Below are 16,923 nucleotides of genomic sequence, written 5' to 3'. Positions count from 1 at the left end.
TATAAACTTTCTGTTAGTGCCATTAGTTTTCAAATTTGAAAACACTTTTTTGCTTTATTTATTTATTTTATTTTGTTTCTACTTACAACAAAATACTTATTGTTGCTATTTTTATTTTTTTTTCAAGTTTTTTTGTTTTGTTTTCTGCATTATTTATTTTCTTTTGGTTTTTTGCTTTATTTTTTAATTCTTTTTGCTTTTAGGTCAGCAAAATTATAAACTTTCTGTTTGTGCCATTAGTTTTCTTTGAAATTTGTGTGAATCACAAGTTTGTGAGCTCAACAAGGCGTGTAGAGGGACGGGCTTATAAACCGGTGTGAGCGCCCTTCGGTTGGCGAGGTTTTCAAATTCATAGTTTTCAAATGAACTCTGAAAAAGTTGGCATAGCATGTGCATGTACAAAAAGGACAATGGTATCATACTCGTCTATTACAAAGTTGGCATGGTATCATCATAATAGTTGCGGGAGAAAGTCTTCACTTTTTCTTCGCTTGTGTCGTTTGCTTATTGCGCCGTAACCATGGATAATCTTCATCGTTTATCAGGATGCTTGGGTCAGCCTTGACTTTGAAGGGGGGAATTTCATGAAACTTTTCATACTCTTCAGACATGTCTGTCTTGCCCTCCACTCCCAGGATGTCCCTTTTTCCTAAAAGAACTATGTGGCGCTTTGGCTCATTGTATGATGTATTCGCTTCCTTATCTTTTCTTTTCCTCGGTCTGGTAGACATGTCCTTCACATAGATAACCTATGTCACATCATTGGCTAGGACGAACGGTTCGTTAGTGTACCCAAGATTTTTCAGATCCACTGTTGTCATTCTGTACTGTGGGTCTACCTGTACCCCGCCTCCTGACAGATTGACCCACTTGCACTTAAACAAAGGGACCTTAAAATCTACTCCGTAGTCAAGTTCCCATATGTCTACTATGTAACCATAATATGTGTCATTTCCATTGTCGGTTGCTGCATCAAAGCGGACACCGCTGTTTTGGTTGGTGCTCTTTTCATCTTGGTCAATCGTGTAAAATGTATTCCCATTTATCTCGTATCCTTTCCAAATCATTACAGTCGAAGATGGTCCCCTGGACAACAAGTATAGCTCATCACAAACAGTGCTGTCACCTCTGAGACGTGTTTCCAACCAACTGCTGAAAGTCCTAATGTGTTCACATGTAATCCAGTCGTTGCACTGCTCCGGGTGTTTGGAGCGCAGACTGTTCTTGTGTTCATCGACATACGGGGTCACCAAGGTAGAGTTCTGTAGAACTGTGTAGTGTGCTTGAGACCAAGAATATCCGTCCCTGCATATTATTGAGTCCCTTCCAAGCGTGCCTTTTCCAGTCAGTCTCCCCTCATACCGCGATTTAGGGAGACCTATCTTCTTAAGGCTAGGAATGAAGTCAACACAAAACCCGATGACATCCTCTGTTTGATGGCCCATGGAGATGCTTCCTTCTGGCCTAGCGCGGTTACGAACATATTTCTTTAGGACTCCCATGAACCTCTCAAAGGGGTACATATTATGTAGAAACACGGGCCCCAGAATGAAAATCTCGTCGACTAGATGAACTAGGACGTGTGTCATGATATTGAAGAAGGATGGTGGGAACACCAGCTCGAAACTGACAAGACATTGCGCCACATCACTCCTTAGCGTTGGTACGATTTCTGGATCGATCACCTTCTGAGATATTGCATTGAGGAATGCACATAGCTTCACAATGGCTAATCGGACGTTTTCCGGTAGAATCCCCCTCAATGCAACAGGAAGCAGTTGCGTCATAATCACGTGGCAGTCATGAGACTTTAGGTTCTGGAACTTTTTCTCTGGCATATTTATTATTCCCTTTATATTCGACGAGAAGCCAGTCGGGACCTTCATACTGAGCAGGCATTGAAAGAATATTTCTTTCTCTTCTTTCGTAAGAGCGTAGCTGGCAGGACCTTCATACTGCTTCGGAGGCATGCCCTCTTTTTCGTGCAAGCGTTGCAGGTCCTCTCGTGCCTCAGGTGTATCTTTTGTCTTCTCATACACGCCTAAGAAGCCTAGCAGGTTCACGCAAAGGTTCTTCGTCACGTGTATCACGTCGATCGAAGAGCGGACCTCTAGGTCTTTCCAGTAGGGTAGGTCCCAAAATATAGATTTCTTCTTCCACACGGGTGCGTGATTCTCAGCGTCATTCGGAACAGCTAGTCCGCCGGGACCCTTTCCAAAGATTACGTGTAAATCATTGACCATAGCAAGTACGTGATCACCGGTACGCATGGCGGGCTTCTTCCGGTGATCTGCCTCGCCTTTGAAATGCTTGCCTTTCTTTCGACATTGATGGTTGGTCGGAAGAAATCGACGATGGCCCAGGTACACATTCTTCCTGCAGCTTCCCAGGTATATACTATCGGTGTCAAGTAAACAGTGCGTGCATGCGTGGTATCCCTTGCTTGTCTGTCCTGAAAGGTTACTGAGAGCGGGCCAATCGTTGATGGTCACGAACAGCAACGCATTTAGGTCAAATTCCTCCTTTTTGTGCTCATCCCACGTACGTACACCGTTTCCATTCCACAGCTGTAAAAGTTCTTCATCTAATGACCTTAGGTACACATCAATGTCGTTGCCGGGTTGCTTAGGGCCTTGGATGAGAACTGGCATCATAATGAACTTCCGCTTCATGCACATTCAAGGAGGAAGGTTATACATACATAGAGTCACGGGCTAGGTGCTGTGATTGCTGCTCTGCTCCCCCAAAGGATTAATGCCATCCGCGGTTAAAGCAAACCATACGTTCCTTGGGTCCTTTGCAAACTCATCCCAGTACTTTCTCTCAATTTTTATCCACTGCGACCCGTCAGCGGGTGCTCTCAACTTCCCGTCTTTCTTACGGTCCTCACTGTGCCATCGCATCAACTTGGCATGCTCCCCGTTTCTGAACAGACGTTTCAACCGTGGTATTATAGGAGCATACCACATCACCTTCGCAGGAACCCTCTTCTTGGGAGGCTCGCCGTCAACATCACCAGGGTCATCTCGTCTGATCTTATACCGCAATGCACCGCATACCGGGCATGCGTTCAGATCCTTGTAGGCACCGCGGTAGAGGACGCAGTCATTAGGGCATGCATGTATCTTCTCCACCTCCAATCCTAGAGGGCATACGACCTTCTTTGCTGCGTATGTACTGTCGGGCAATTCGTTATCCTTTGGAAGCTTCTTCTTCATTATTTTCAGTAGCTTCTCAAATCCTTTATCAGGCACAGCATTCTCTGCCTTCCACTGCAGCAATTCGAGTACGGTACCGAGCTTTGTGTTGCCATCTTCACAATTGGGGTACAACCCCTTTTTGTGATCCTCTAACATGCGATCGAACTTCAGCTTCTCCTTTTGACTTTCGCATTGTGTCCTTGCATCGACAATGACCCGGCGGAGATCATCATCATCGGGCACATCGTCTGGTTCCTCTTGATCTTCAGCAGCTTCGCCCGTTGCAGCAACATCGTGCACATCGTCTGGTGCATCTTGATGTTCAGTAGCATCACCGTATTCAGGGGGCACATAGTTGTCATCGTACTCTTCTTCCTCGCCGTCTTCCATCATAACCCCTATTTCTCCGTGCCTCATCCAAACATTATAGTGTGGCATGAAACCCTTGTAAAGCAGGTGGGTGTGAAGGATTTTCCGGTCAGAGTAAGACTTCGTATTCCCACATATAGGGCATGGACAACACATAAAACCATTCTGCTTGTTTGCCTCAGCCACTTCGAGAAAATCATGCACGCCCTTAATGTACTCGGATGTGTGTCTGTCACCGTACATCCATTGCCGGTTCATCTGCGTGCATTATATATAATTAAGTGTGTCAAAAATCATTACAGAACATCATGAATAGATAATTAAGTGACCAAATTAATAGAAGTTCATCATCACATAAAAACCAAAGTACATACATAGTTCTCATCTAACAACATAAAGCTCTGCAGAGCATCTAAATTAATTAAACCATACAATGAAACTATGTAAAACATTTCAACGCGAAAACAAATGCGATCATAATCGCAACCAAGGTAACAACTGATCCAACGGCATAATGATACCAAGCCTCGGTATGAATGTCATATTTTCTAATCTTTCTCATCTTCAAGCGTATTGCATCCATCTTGATCTTGTGATCATCGACGACATCCGCAACATGCAACTCCAATATCATCTTCTCCTCCTCAAGTTTTTTTATTTTTTCCTTCAAGAAATTGTTTTCTTCTTCAACTAAATTTAACCTCTCGACAATAGGGTCGGTTGGAATTTCCGGTTCAACAACCTCCTAGATAAATAAAATCTATGTCACGTTGGTCGGCATAATTTTCATAAACAATAAATGAACCAATAGTTATGAAAAGATAATATATACCACATCCGAATCATAGACAGGACGAGGGCCGACGGGGGCGGATACCAAAACCATCGCACTATATAAGATGCAATAATACAAGTAAGAATATTTTTCCTTTCAAAAAGAAGATAAGAACAAGAGGCTCACCACGGTGGTGCTGGCGATGAGATCGGCGCGGGTGATCGACAGCGGTGAAGACGGGGACGGGGCGTGATGGACCGCTAAACCTAGACAAATATTGAGGAAAATAGAGGTTGGAGGTCGAGCTTGGAGAGGAGAAAGATTAAGTAGTGTGGCTCGGGCATTTCATCGAACACCTCATGTGCTATGGAGGTGAGCTAGAGCACCACAAAGCCCCCCCCCCTCGCCGGCAAGAGAAAAACAGAGCACTGGAGTGCTCTGCTCGTGAGCGAGGGGGTATATATAGGCAGCACTATTGGTCCCGGTTCGTGGCATGAACCGGGACTAACGAGTAGCCATTGGTCCCGGTTCATGCCACCAACCGAAACCAATAGTGATGGGCCAGGAGCCAGGCCCATTGGTCCCGGTTCGTCCCATCAACCGAGACCAAAAGGTCCGGACGAACCGGGACCAATGGCCCACGTGGCCCGGCCGCCCCCCTGGGCTCACGAACCGGGGCAAATAGCTCCATTGGTCCCGGTTCTGGATTGAACCGGGACTAATGGGCTGAACTGGCCTGGGCCATTGCCCCCTTTTCTACTAGTGTACTGGGAGTACCAGCAGCCCAACGAGGTATGCCGACGTATTCCTCTTTTATCCGAGGTGTTGGTTAAAACTTTGTGAGTCGAGCTAACTAGATTCTTCTACCTTGATGCAGTGCACAAGTGATTTTCCTTCTCGGTCAATGTCCAGTCTTCTGCTCCCCAGCCCGAGGACCTGCTGGGGCCCGTGATGGCCCAACTTATGTCCGTGGATGAGTCCTCAGGGCCCGGTCCGGGCTAAGTGCTCAAGGGCCTCTCTATTGGCGTGATCATCCGAGACAGAAGCACCGAGCATTTCAGCCAAGGCGGGCAGGGCCTGGAGGATCAAGCAGCGGGGATCAGCATGCCGAGGTCAGCAGCCATTCGTCGCAGCCAGACGTTGGGATAATAGGCGCGACATCCATCTTGGATGCCGATGAGCCGTCTGCTCCAGTTAAGGCTGCCAAAATTCAGGTTTACTCTTTCTTCCCAGTGTATTTTTGGTTTAGAAAGGCCTAGAGCAACAGAGTTTATTGTTGTTCAGTTTCCGTTGAAATTTTTGCTGAAGTACATGCTACCGATGGCTATTCAGTTACTGCAGAACTAAATTTTCTGCTGACGTACACCTATTGAACACTGCAAAAAACAAATTCTGAAAAAAGCGAGAGTCCGTCCTGAGAGTCGAGCAGAGAACCTTTCATTCAGGTATACAACTGTTTAGCCACCGAGAGCATCTCCAACAGGCACACAAAACCTGCTCCGCGCACTAAAAACCATCCTTTTTGAGCGCCGGAGACGCTTATGCTGCAAAATAGTGCGCGTGCAAAAGAATTTAAGGCAATTGCTTAAAAGCGCTATCCCATGTTACAAATATTGGGCGCCAGATCATGCGTGCTTCATAATTTGCACTGGATGTTTTTTTGGGCGCCCGTTTTTGGGCATGTGGAAAATCAATGTTCACCGCGGCACGCTAAAAGTGCTACAGTTGCGCTGTAAAACTATTTTAGCGCTCGATATTTTTGCGCCTCTATTGAAGATGCTCTGAGCTAGGTACAGGTTCCAACATTGTGGCACAAACAATTTTAAGTATTTTATTCCATTTCTATCCCTCCTAGCTACACACGGAAGCGCACATCGCCGCTATCCATACGCTGTATCGGCCACCGTATTCCTATGTCGTGGCATGCAAATCGTGGCACAGGACACTGCCCGTGAGGAAGCTACACATGCGTCAAGAGAGATGAGAATTGTGGGTGGAGGCTTGTATGAGATCTCACATTTAGTTAAGATAAAGAGATCAACCCTAAAAAAAAAATCATATTTAGACATTCTAAAAAAATCTGAAATTATTTGATACATTCATGTGGGGTATGTCTACAACTCAGGAAAAATCAGCTCAAAACTTGATGTACATTCAGAGATTAAAAAAGACAAATTTGAATTTAAATAGTAGCAGCTTTGAGTGAATAGTACTTTGACACTATTCACATCTGATTTATCTTTTTCTGTTTCATTAATGTAACTTGAGTTAGGAGCTTGAAAGTGCCTGCCTGCCTACGTGGCGTGACACACAGTTGTTTCGGACTGATTTGTATGAAACTGTTCCCGCAAAGCAAGTTTATTGGCCGGTTTGAGTCATTTACAAGTTTTTTTTATGAAAATGTACCCGCGTACATGTTGTTAACTCTTAATAGTTTTGGGTACCATTGGATTTGGATGCTTGCCTTTGCTTAGCATTGCCGTGTAATAAATAGTGTATGATTTTGTGCATCATTTTTAATACATAGGCTTTAGTTAATCCTCCTTTTCACAAAAGGAAAAAATATATACATGGAAAGAGTTCTGGACGCGATGAAGGTGGACTGAGTATACACTGAATTCTGTAGATGTTTGAACATTGAAGCATCGCCTGTGTGTTAGATCTGAATGAGACGAGGATTTGCAGGCTAGAATGTAGAGGCAAAATCGATAGACTTGGCTTTCCGAAATTCTCCAGCCACGGTCTAGTGCACAAATTACATCAAAGTCCACATATTAATTCATACTGTTGCGTTGCCAAGAGCATGCAGTTGTCACAACACAATTTGACAAATCTCAGTAACAAGCACAATGCACACAGTTGGTCACACGGCATAACAACATAACAACCTTAGAATTATGGTCACACTGGACGAACTGAATACTTGAATAGAAAGCGGTCCTTCCTCTGAAACCAACAAACTGACCAGAAAGCTAGTGTTCCTCTGAAACCAACGAACTGACCAGAAAGCTATTGTTCCTCTGAAACCAAATCAGAAGTTCAATACTTCAATCATACTCTCAAAAGGCTCCAGCATTTCTCCACAGAAACTTGACCATTATCCATGCAGCTCCATAATTCATCTACTCTGCAAAGTGGTCAAACTTAACGCTTTAGTCTGCCGCAGTAATAACGATACAATGACTACACATATGACGAGCTAATGGCATGGAGCTCTATGTGGCAGACTGATCCTCTGAAGTATCTCTCCGTCCGGAAAAACTTGTCCCAAGCTTGTTCCTCAAATGGATGTATCTAGCACTAACTTGGTGCTAGATACATCCATTTGAGGGACAAGTTTTTACGGACGGAGGGAGTAATGAATAAGCTGATATAATTACTAAGAGTGCATGTAAAGAATACGCTGATCACAAGAAAACTAAAATACTAGTATAGATGTTTTGAAAAAAAAATACTACTATAGATGCTCTATCAACCTTCTTGGTTCGACCTGAACTCAACCACAAACAGCCTGCCCATTAAACTCTAGAAGATGACACCCTCTGGAGTCTTAATTTGTTGCTTTAGTCTGTGTGATTGTGAATATAGGCATGCAACAGTTGGTATCATGTACATGCATACTCTGAATACATGATCTGAAATTCTGAATACATCTACAAAAAAAGGTAGAACCATAAATACTATCCGAAATAGTGGAGGGTGGAGTTGAAACCCTATTTTACCTCTTTTTTGTCACTAGTAAAGCATATGCTGTTTACAGTTTTTATGTTCCATCCCCTTTTTGTCACTAGTAAAGCATATGCTGTTTTTGGAGATGAACCGTACATGTGTTGTGCGTCATTGTTCAACTGCTAAGTATTTGCTGTTTTCATTATTGAAAGAGCATAATCTGGAGCACTTTATTCTTGCTGTCCATATCTAGATAAACCTGCATCTCCCTTGAGTTTCTTAGTCTATTAAGAAACTGAAGCCTTTAAGAATTAAGATGATTTCTGTTGCACCTATCAAATTTCCATTTGTATATATACTATTGTTTCCAAAATTTGCTGCATTATTTTTACCAAATATAAATCATTATATTAGTAAGCTTGAATACTTGTCATAAAAAAAGATTGAACTCCACTTTGGTTTTGGATATCCCTACCTATTTCTATCATAAGTTGTAGTTTTCAGATTTATCTGATGAGAGCAAGCGACCACCTTTTGTAGTCAGTACCAAGAAAATTGCGGCTTACCACAATGACACACTCAAATAAGCTCTCTGCTTTCTGGCTGTAAATAGGACTTGTGTGGAGGATTGCACGTGGAATAGATATAATGTGCCATATCCACTTATCATTCTTCTAATCATAAAATGTTTTTAAGAACCTGGTACCTTTTCTAGCAAGTTACCATAGCAGCAGTTCGTCTTGCATAAGCATTCTCTACTCAAACTCAGCAATAAACATGTTACTTGCACATACCTTATGTGGTGTCTTTCTACTTGATTTGATTAACTAACCTTCTTAGTTGCTATTTCGTGTTTTTTTAGTCAACTGGTCCCAATACTATTCTAATTAACAACTTGATTTTTTTTCTGAATTTTCCAGTTGTTTGATTATTGCTGCTAATGTGCTATAGCAACGACAACAGCACCCCTTACAAAATCCTCGCTGGCAGCTAATCTTGTTGATGCTGCAGTAAACACACTATCATCCATATCTTACTTGAACTACTAGCTAGTTTAATTAACAAGTCAGCCTTAGTTAAAGAAAACTCCTTTTGTCCAGGGCTTGACCATCGGTACTTTTCAGGTTTTACTGCACTTAGAAATCTTATTTAAAGAACCAATGTACTTCTGTACCCAAGAATGATGTTTAACAAACAAATTTTCTGATCAGACTGAAATGGACATTTCTCATACAAATTATTCAAGCCAGGCTGCTAGCAGTTGTTAATGTGACCTTTTGGAACTGTGTCTGCCATGTTATCTAACCCATGTCAGAGATTAACCAAATATAGAGCCTAGTGGAGGGATTAGTGGATTAGAGACCAGTGGAACTAATCCCTGGCCGTAGGGTGCGTGGTAAAATAAGTCACTAAACAAAATCTTACCATTCAAAATGGTGGCCGCTTCACTTCTTGTATGATTTTGATTGTAGTGGCATTACGAACCTGGCATGCTCTGAAAAGGCAAAAATAGTATAAAAAGAAAGCAAACATATGGAGGTTTACAAGTCCAAATAAACGAAGCTATATAGTACCTCGACTGTAGAAGCTCACATAGGGTATTACTGTCTCGAAGCTGCAGTTTCTGTGTATCTTCTTTGTTTGGCCAGAACCGACCTCAACTGTAAAGAGCCCATCTTCTGTATTTAGGAAGATGACACCGGCACCGTTCGCGAAACCAACCAATGTGCCTCTACCATCCTTGAAGGTTTCACCTACCATCCATGAGAGGGCACGAGGAGTGAGAGTAGTTTCAAGCTTCATGTCCCTGCGTTTCCCTCTCGCCACAACTCCATTGGGACCATCCTCCATTGACCACACAGAGAGTTTAGACGCCTTTATGGCTGCAAACACCAGCGCACCGTCTTCCTCTCCCATGAGTAAACCGCGCGCCGGTGCCTGGCCCTGCAAATTGATAAGTGAAAGTTCCTGCTCGCCGACATTGTACATCAAAATTTTCATGGTCCAGTAGCTCCACTTGACGGGGTAATAGATTTTCTTTCCGACAACGGCAGTGTGGCCCTTCTCCTCAATGGCATACGGACATGTGTTGGTGGCAAGCGGATAGATACCATGCGGATTCTCAACTGAGATCATTTCGCTCCACTCGGTAGTCTCGGATGAGTAAACAGAGGCGAACATGGTCTTTTCTACCTCGTTGGAGCCCATGAAAGCCACGAGGAAGGGACCGTCATGGCAGCCCAGGTGATCGCAGGCGTCCTTGGCGCAGAGCACAGTGGCCATCCAGGTTATCCCCTCTGCAGTACAAAGTATCTCAAATATCTTGGGATCGGTGGAAATCACCTGCTGGTTGTCGGTGATGGGGTCCCAAACGATGAAATCAGTGTCCTCCTTGGGAGTGTAGAAGAGGACGCGGCCATGGCGGGAGTCGACCGCGTCCCAGTCGCGGCGCTCGCAAACGAGCGGGCGGAAGGCTCCGGTGGGGATGAATTGGGCGACGTTGTGGCTCTCGTAGGATTTGTTGTCGAGGTAGCCCAATATCGGCGGCTTCCCGTGGAAGGTCCGGTAGTCGCGAAAGAAGGAAGGGTCGGAGACGATTCCGAACCAGGCGGTGGAGACAGCGGAGGCGCGGACGAGCCTCGCCGGGTCGTCCGGCGGGATCCGGAGCAAAGTCTCGCGGATGGCGTCGTCGACCAGCGATTGGAGTCTGCGTTGCGGCGGAGGCGAATCCATGGTGGGGCCGGCGCAAGTCGCCCTCGCTCAATTAGCGTTAGCGGCGGGACGTCTGAGGTTGGAAGCAGTGGGTGCCGTCGCCGCCGTCGGGCGAACAGGCAGCGAGTGGACTGCTGCGCTTGATTCTAGGGTTTTCGGTGGAAATTGGCTGCGCTATTGCCCGATGGCGATGGGGCTTGTTCTTACGACAGTCACGAGGGCCGTCAGCACCTCGTTTGGAACGGAGTGAGGCGGGATTTATTTTACCATTTGACCCGTTTTACTTTTCACTTTCATTATTTGCTCCTCTCCTTAGTAGTATTTCTTTTTGCGAGGAAACTTTTGATATATTCATCATGTCATGGCAGTACAAAAAACATAAAAATAATAATAATAAAGCATTCATGTCCGTAGATCACCTAGCGACGACTTCAGACACTAGAACGAACCGAATGCGTGCCACCATCATCGCCCCTCCTCACCGGAGCCGGGCCGAACTTGTTATAGTAGACAGTCGGAAGTCGTGGTGCTAAGGTCTCACAGGACCAGAAAACATACTTCACCGATGAAGAAAAATATAGGTCGAAAGGGTTCAACCTGTAGACAGGCAAACCAAGACTGGATCCAAGCAGATCCACCCAAAAACAAGCACTGATTGAATCTCGCGAGATCAGCCAGAGACACACCTTCACACACCCTACGACGATGCTAGACACATTACCGGAACAGGGGGGTAGGCGGCGAGAATCCTATTGCATCTTCAGAGAGCCTTCACCGCCTCCTCTTACTGAGTAGGACACAAAACCTAAACGAACTCAGAAAAACACCTAAAAATGAACAAGATCCTTCCCGCCGGCAATGGTCAAGGTCCACCCTGCCTCCATGGCCCTAGGGCCACCGGAGACGAGGCATAACGGCACCGGAGACGAGGCATAACGGCACCGGCGACGACAGGGGGCAAAGGAACCCTAAGCTTTTTTTATTTCTTGAAGAGGAGTCGGGCGGCATGCGTTGTTTTGGTGAGGAGTTATTCCCTCTCCTTAGTAAATAAAGGTAAAATAATTCTAACCCCCGAAAGAGGCATGCGAGTCTAGAGGAAAAAAATACTGAGAGTAGTCATGGATATTGTTTTGAATCCTTCATTTGCTATCTTTAGGGAAATGTTTATTGTCTTGTTTGGTTCACACATGTGAGTTGATGAGGGATTAGCTAAAGATTTATAACATAACCTTTTGAGAGGTAATCGCTGAAACAAACCGCATCGATGATAAACCCTATTCAAAGTTCCGAAACGATGAAATCCGTGCCCTTCTCCTTGGGAGTGTAGAAGAGGACTCGGCCATGGCGGGAGCCAACCGCGTCCCAGTCGCGGCGCTCGCAAACGAGCGGGCGGAAGGCTCCGGTGGGGATGAATTGGGCAACGACGTCGTGGCTCTCGTAGTAGGATATGTTGTGGAGGTAGCCCATATCGGGGGGCTTCCGGTGGAAGGCCCGGTAATCGCGAAAGAAGGAAGGGTCGGAGACGATTCCGAACCAGGTGGTGCAGACATTGGAGGTGCGGACGAGCCTTGCCGGATCGTCCGGCGGGTTGCGGAGCAAAATCTTGCTGATGGCGTCGTCGACCAGCGATTGGAGTCGGCGTTGCGGCGGAGGCGAATCCATGTTGGGGGATAGGGCCGGCGCGAGTCGCCCTATCGCTAAATTAGCACTAGCGGCGGGGCGTCAGAGGCTGGAAGCAGTGGGGCGCCGTCGCCGCCGTCGGACGAACAGGCAGCGTGTGGACTGCGCTTACTTCTAGGGTTTCGGTGGAAATTGGCTGCGCTATTGCCCGATGGTGATGGGGCTTGTTCTTACGACGGTCACAAGGGCCGTCAGCACCTCTTTTGTAACGGAGTGAGGCGGGATTTTTTTTACCATTTGACCCGTTTTCCTTTTCACTTTCATTATTTGCTCCTCTCCTTGGTAAAAAAATTGCGAGGAAACTTTTGATATATTCATCATGCCATGGAAATATAAAGAACATAAATAATAATAATAATTGCATCAATGTCCGTAGATCATCTAGCAACAACTACAAACACTGGAGTGAACCGAAGGACCGCCATCATCGCCCGTCCCTAAGTAAGTGGGCCCAACTTCGAAATTCGTCATGCTAAGGTCACATATAGGACTAGAACAACAAATGTCAATCATGAAGACAAATATAAATCGAAAGGATCCAACCTGTAGACACACGAATGAAGACTGCATCCAAGAAAATCCACCCGAAAACAAGCACCGAGTGAATCTCGTGAGATCAGCCGGAGACACACCTCCGCACACACTCAGACGACGCTAGACACATCACCGAAACAGGGGCTAGGCGAGGAGAATCTTATTCCATCTTTAGAGAGCCGTCACTGCCTCGTCTTACTGAGCAGGACACAAAACCTAAACGAACGGAAACAAGATCCCTCCCTTCGGCAATGGTCAAGATCCACCGTGCCTCCATGGCCCTAGGGCCACCGGAGACGAAGCAGAACAACAACGGAAACAGCAGGAGGCAGAGGAACCCTAAACTTTTTTATTTCTTGGAGAGGAGTCAGACGGCATGCGTCGTTTTAGAGAGGAGTTATTCCATCTCCTTAGTAAATGGAGGTAAAATAATTCTAACCCCCTAAAGAGGCATGCGAGTCTAGAGGAAAAAAATATTAAGGGTAGTCATGGATATTGTTTTGAATCCTTTGTTTTCTATCTTTAGGGAAATGATTATTGTCTTGTTTGGTTCACACATTGGAATTGATGAGGGATTAGCTAAAGGTTTGTAACATAACCTTTTGAGATGTAATCGCTGAAACAAATCTCATCGATGATAAACCCTATTCGAAGTTTCTCTTGAAGTTGAAGATCCCTCATAAAGTACATATTTTTTGTTGGAGACATCCACATGGAATTACCTAGCTTGAAGAAATCCTCGTGAAAATGTCCCGATAGTTGTCGGTGATTGGGTCCTAGACGATGAAATCTACAAGCTGCTCTTCAGCATGTAAAAGAGGATGCGACCATGTCGGGCGTTGGCCGCATCCCAGTTGTGGCGGTCGCGAACGAGCAGGCCAGAGTATAATCGGGCAGACGTCATGGCTCTTGTAGGATTTGTTAGATAGCCCCATTGTATGCCATGGAAGGTGTGGCACTCGCGAAAGAAGGCAGGGGCGAAGATGATTCCGAGCTAGGTGGTGCAGACGACAGAGGCACGGACAAGGCTCGCCGGATCCTTCGATGGGAGCGGAGCTAAATATCACGGATGCTGTCGTCGATTAGCTAGTTGAGGTTGCATTTCAACAGAGGGAATTCATTATGGGTGGTTGGGGCCGAGTCGCCCTATTGCTCAATCAACATTAGCGGCGGGGTGGCGAAGGATGGAAGCAGCATGGCGGCACGGCAGCATGGGGGAGTCGTGAGTTGGCCTTGATCCGAAAGGGGCATTGCTGCCGCTGTGTGCCGACGAACGAACATGCAACAAGTGTGGACTGAGCTTACTTCTAGGGTTTTCAGAAATGAGTTGTGCTATTTCCCAATGTGACCCGTTTCGACAATAGTCGGAGATGTCATCATCGCCTATTATGGGAAAGAGAAATATTCCAAAGAGGAATGGGAGTCTAGAGGGAACCCTTCAAAAAAAAGAGGGAGTCCGGATGGGGGAAGTTATATTGGCGGTAGTTTGAATCATTTGCTTGGTATTTATATCTAATAAGGAATTATGTGAGTTAGTATGTGTAGGAACTTAAGGGAGAAGTTTATTGTCTTTTTTAGTTCATGGGAGTTAATAAGGGATTAACTAAGACTTGATAACATAATAGCCTATAATGAAAGGGTTGAGATGTAATCCCTGAAACAAATCGCTTCAAATTCCCGCCCTTTCTCATGTTATTAAAATGGATGGTTGATGGGATGAGCCCTAATCAATGTCATCTTTAGCGGTGAATGCATGAATAATTATGCAAACGTTTCCTAAATAGTATGGCTTTCCACAATTTTATTTTATAGCATCACTTCTTAAATGGTACTTTTTCCCACTTACCATGTCGAGTGGAACAATCAATTTAGAGAAAGCGCACCGAACCTTGTTGCATCATATCTGGTGATGATAAACCCTACCTCCTAAGGTGAAGATCCCTCGCAAGGTACATATTTTTTTTGTTGGAGTGCACTACATGAAATTATCCCGCTTAAAGCAACCGTGGCGAACATGTAGCGAGTGGACTTACATGTAGGGTTTTTGGCGGAATGGATTGCGCTATTGTCCAATGGGGCTTGTTCCTATGACAGTTCTGAGGGGTCGCCAGCACCTCATTACTAGTAAGGAATGAGGCAGGAATTTTATCATTTGACCCATTTACTACTTACTTTCATTACTTGATCCTTCTCCTTCGTTCTCGTGAAATTACATGTGAGGCACTGGGCGCGCCACCTTCATTTAGATAACCTAGAGAAAAACCATCAAATGCCAAAGTAAAACAAGGCAAAATAATTCAAACCCCCGGAAGAGACATGTGAGTCCAAGGGGGTATTATATTATATTGATAATAGTAACAAATATTAATTGTTTCGAGTCATTTCTTTCAAAAAGGGGATAACCCCAGATTCGGCATCACACGATGCACACAACTATAGTCTTTTTTGGTATCTAATAATGGGAATTGTGTGGGGAAACTTTAGTAAAATTTTATTGTCTTGTTTGGTTCATAAGAATTGACGATGGGATTAGCTAAGGGTTGATACTGTTACCTAAAATAATGGTTGAGATGTACTCACTGGAACAAATCCTTTTGAATCCCCACCCTTTCATATGCTATTGAAACAGCCAGTCAGTGGGACGAACCCTAATCAATGTTATCCTTAGCAATGAATGCATGAAGAATTATACAAATGCCCTCTAAATAATACAACTTTCAATGATTTTATTTTTGGCATCCCTTCAGAATTGGAATTTTTCTTTTGCTTGCCATGTCGAAGGAAAGAACCAGTTTAGAGGAAGCACACTCAATCTTGCTACCCTAAGTTCCGCAATAATAAATCATATACGAAAGTTCCTCTTGAAGTTGAACCCTCGCAAGGTACGTATTTTTTTGTTATAGAGTTCTACATGAAATTATCCCACTTAAAGCGAACCTCGTGAACCTGTCACAGATGAGTAGTCTCCGGTATGTCACCGGGGAGCTGAGGAGATCCAATGTTTGTTATCTACATGTTGCGAAGCTTTGTAATTATGACATGGATTGGGGTTATTAACTGTGAAGCGACAATGGCGGTCAATTGGAGCAGGCCTGAGCACTTGTTATGTTTACCACCCATGTCGATATAATGCTTGCCATGAACTGCTTTCCAAGAGGCGATCATAGTTAAATGATGGTATCTTTGGTAGCTTCGTCGCATGAGGACTCACGCTGAGTGAGCCCCACCAATGGATCGATGACCTACTTTTGTTACAACCATTAGATCAAATGCTGGCAGCACTGCGGTCCATCTTCTAGTGCGGGCGAGCTTGTTCGCTGGGCAAACTGTGACGCCCGGATAGTTATGCTACAGTAATCCCACGTTAAGGATGCTGAGTCACCATGATTACTATTGTTAATCTCGCGTTAGTTCGAAACCGATTCAAATTCAAAATTCAAAATCAAGCAAACAATAGAAGTTTTCCAATATTAAAACTAAAATGTTCAATAAATAGTAGATAAATCAGAGGCTAGGATAAAATTGTAAACAACATTATTAAAATTTGATAAGTCATTTAAACAACCTCAAACAGTGGCTGAATACATTATTTAATAACCTCTTAATTAATTCTAATCTAATGTGAAATGGTATTTCACCCAGACTAGTTTTTGGTGCTAGGATCTAATGCACTGCAATTTATGAGCTAGCTCCCATATTTTATAATAATCAATTAGATGCTAAACATTTTTGAAAAACAGAAAAAGGATAAATAAAAAGAAAAGAAATAAAACAAAGCAAAACAAAAAGGACCCCCCACTGGGCCAGTCAGCCCAGCTGCTAGCCAGGCCGGCCCAAACCGGCCCAGGCCGCCCCCTCACTCCACCATAACCCCACCCCGGTCAAACCCTAGCCCGACCGCACTACACCACTTCCCCCCGATCCCCATCTTTCCCCTCATCCCCCCCCACCTCGCGCCGCACGCACTCGCACGCACGCATCGTG

At 44.7% G+C, this 16,923-nt stretch overlaps 1 protein-coding gene across 1 annotated transcript; it reads right to left on the bottom strand.

Annotated features, from left to right (window-relative positions):
• Positions 1-7,099: 7,099 nt before the first annotated feature.
• Positions 7,100-10,830, bottom strand: LOC119293918. Its single transcript, XM_037572243.1, has 3 exons — positions 9,588-10,830; positions 9,439-9,508; positions 7,100-7,471 (listed from the first exon to the last, which is right to left on the bottom strand). The coding sequence occupies exons 1-2, from the start codon at positions 10,744-10,746 to the stop codon at positions 9,459-9,461; spliced, it is 1,209 nt and encodes a 402-aa protein (XP_037428140.1). The 5' UTR covers positions 10,747-10,830; the 3' UTR covers positions 7,100-7,471; positions 9,439-9,458.
• Positions 10,831-16,923: the final 6,093 nt, after the last annotated feature.

This window comes from Triticum dicoccoides, chromosome 4B, assembly GCF_002162155.2.
Source record: "Triticum dicoccoides isolate Atlit2015 ecotype Zavitan chromosome 4B, WEW_v2.0, whole genome shotgun sequence".
Lineage (NCBI taxonomy): Eukaryota > Viridiplantae > Streptophyta > Magnoliopsida > Poales > Poaceae > Triticum > Triticum dicoccoides.
Note: the sequence above shows the minus strand (reverse complement) of the source record. Positions and strands in the feature narration are given on the sequence as shown.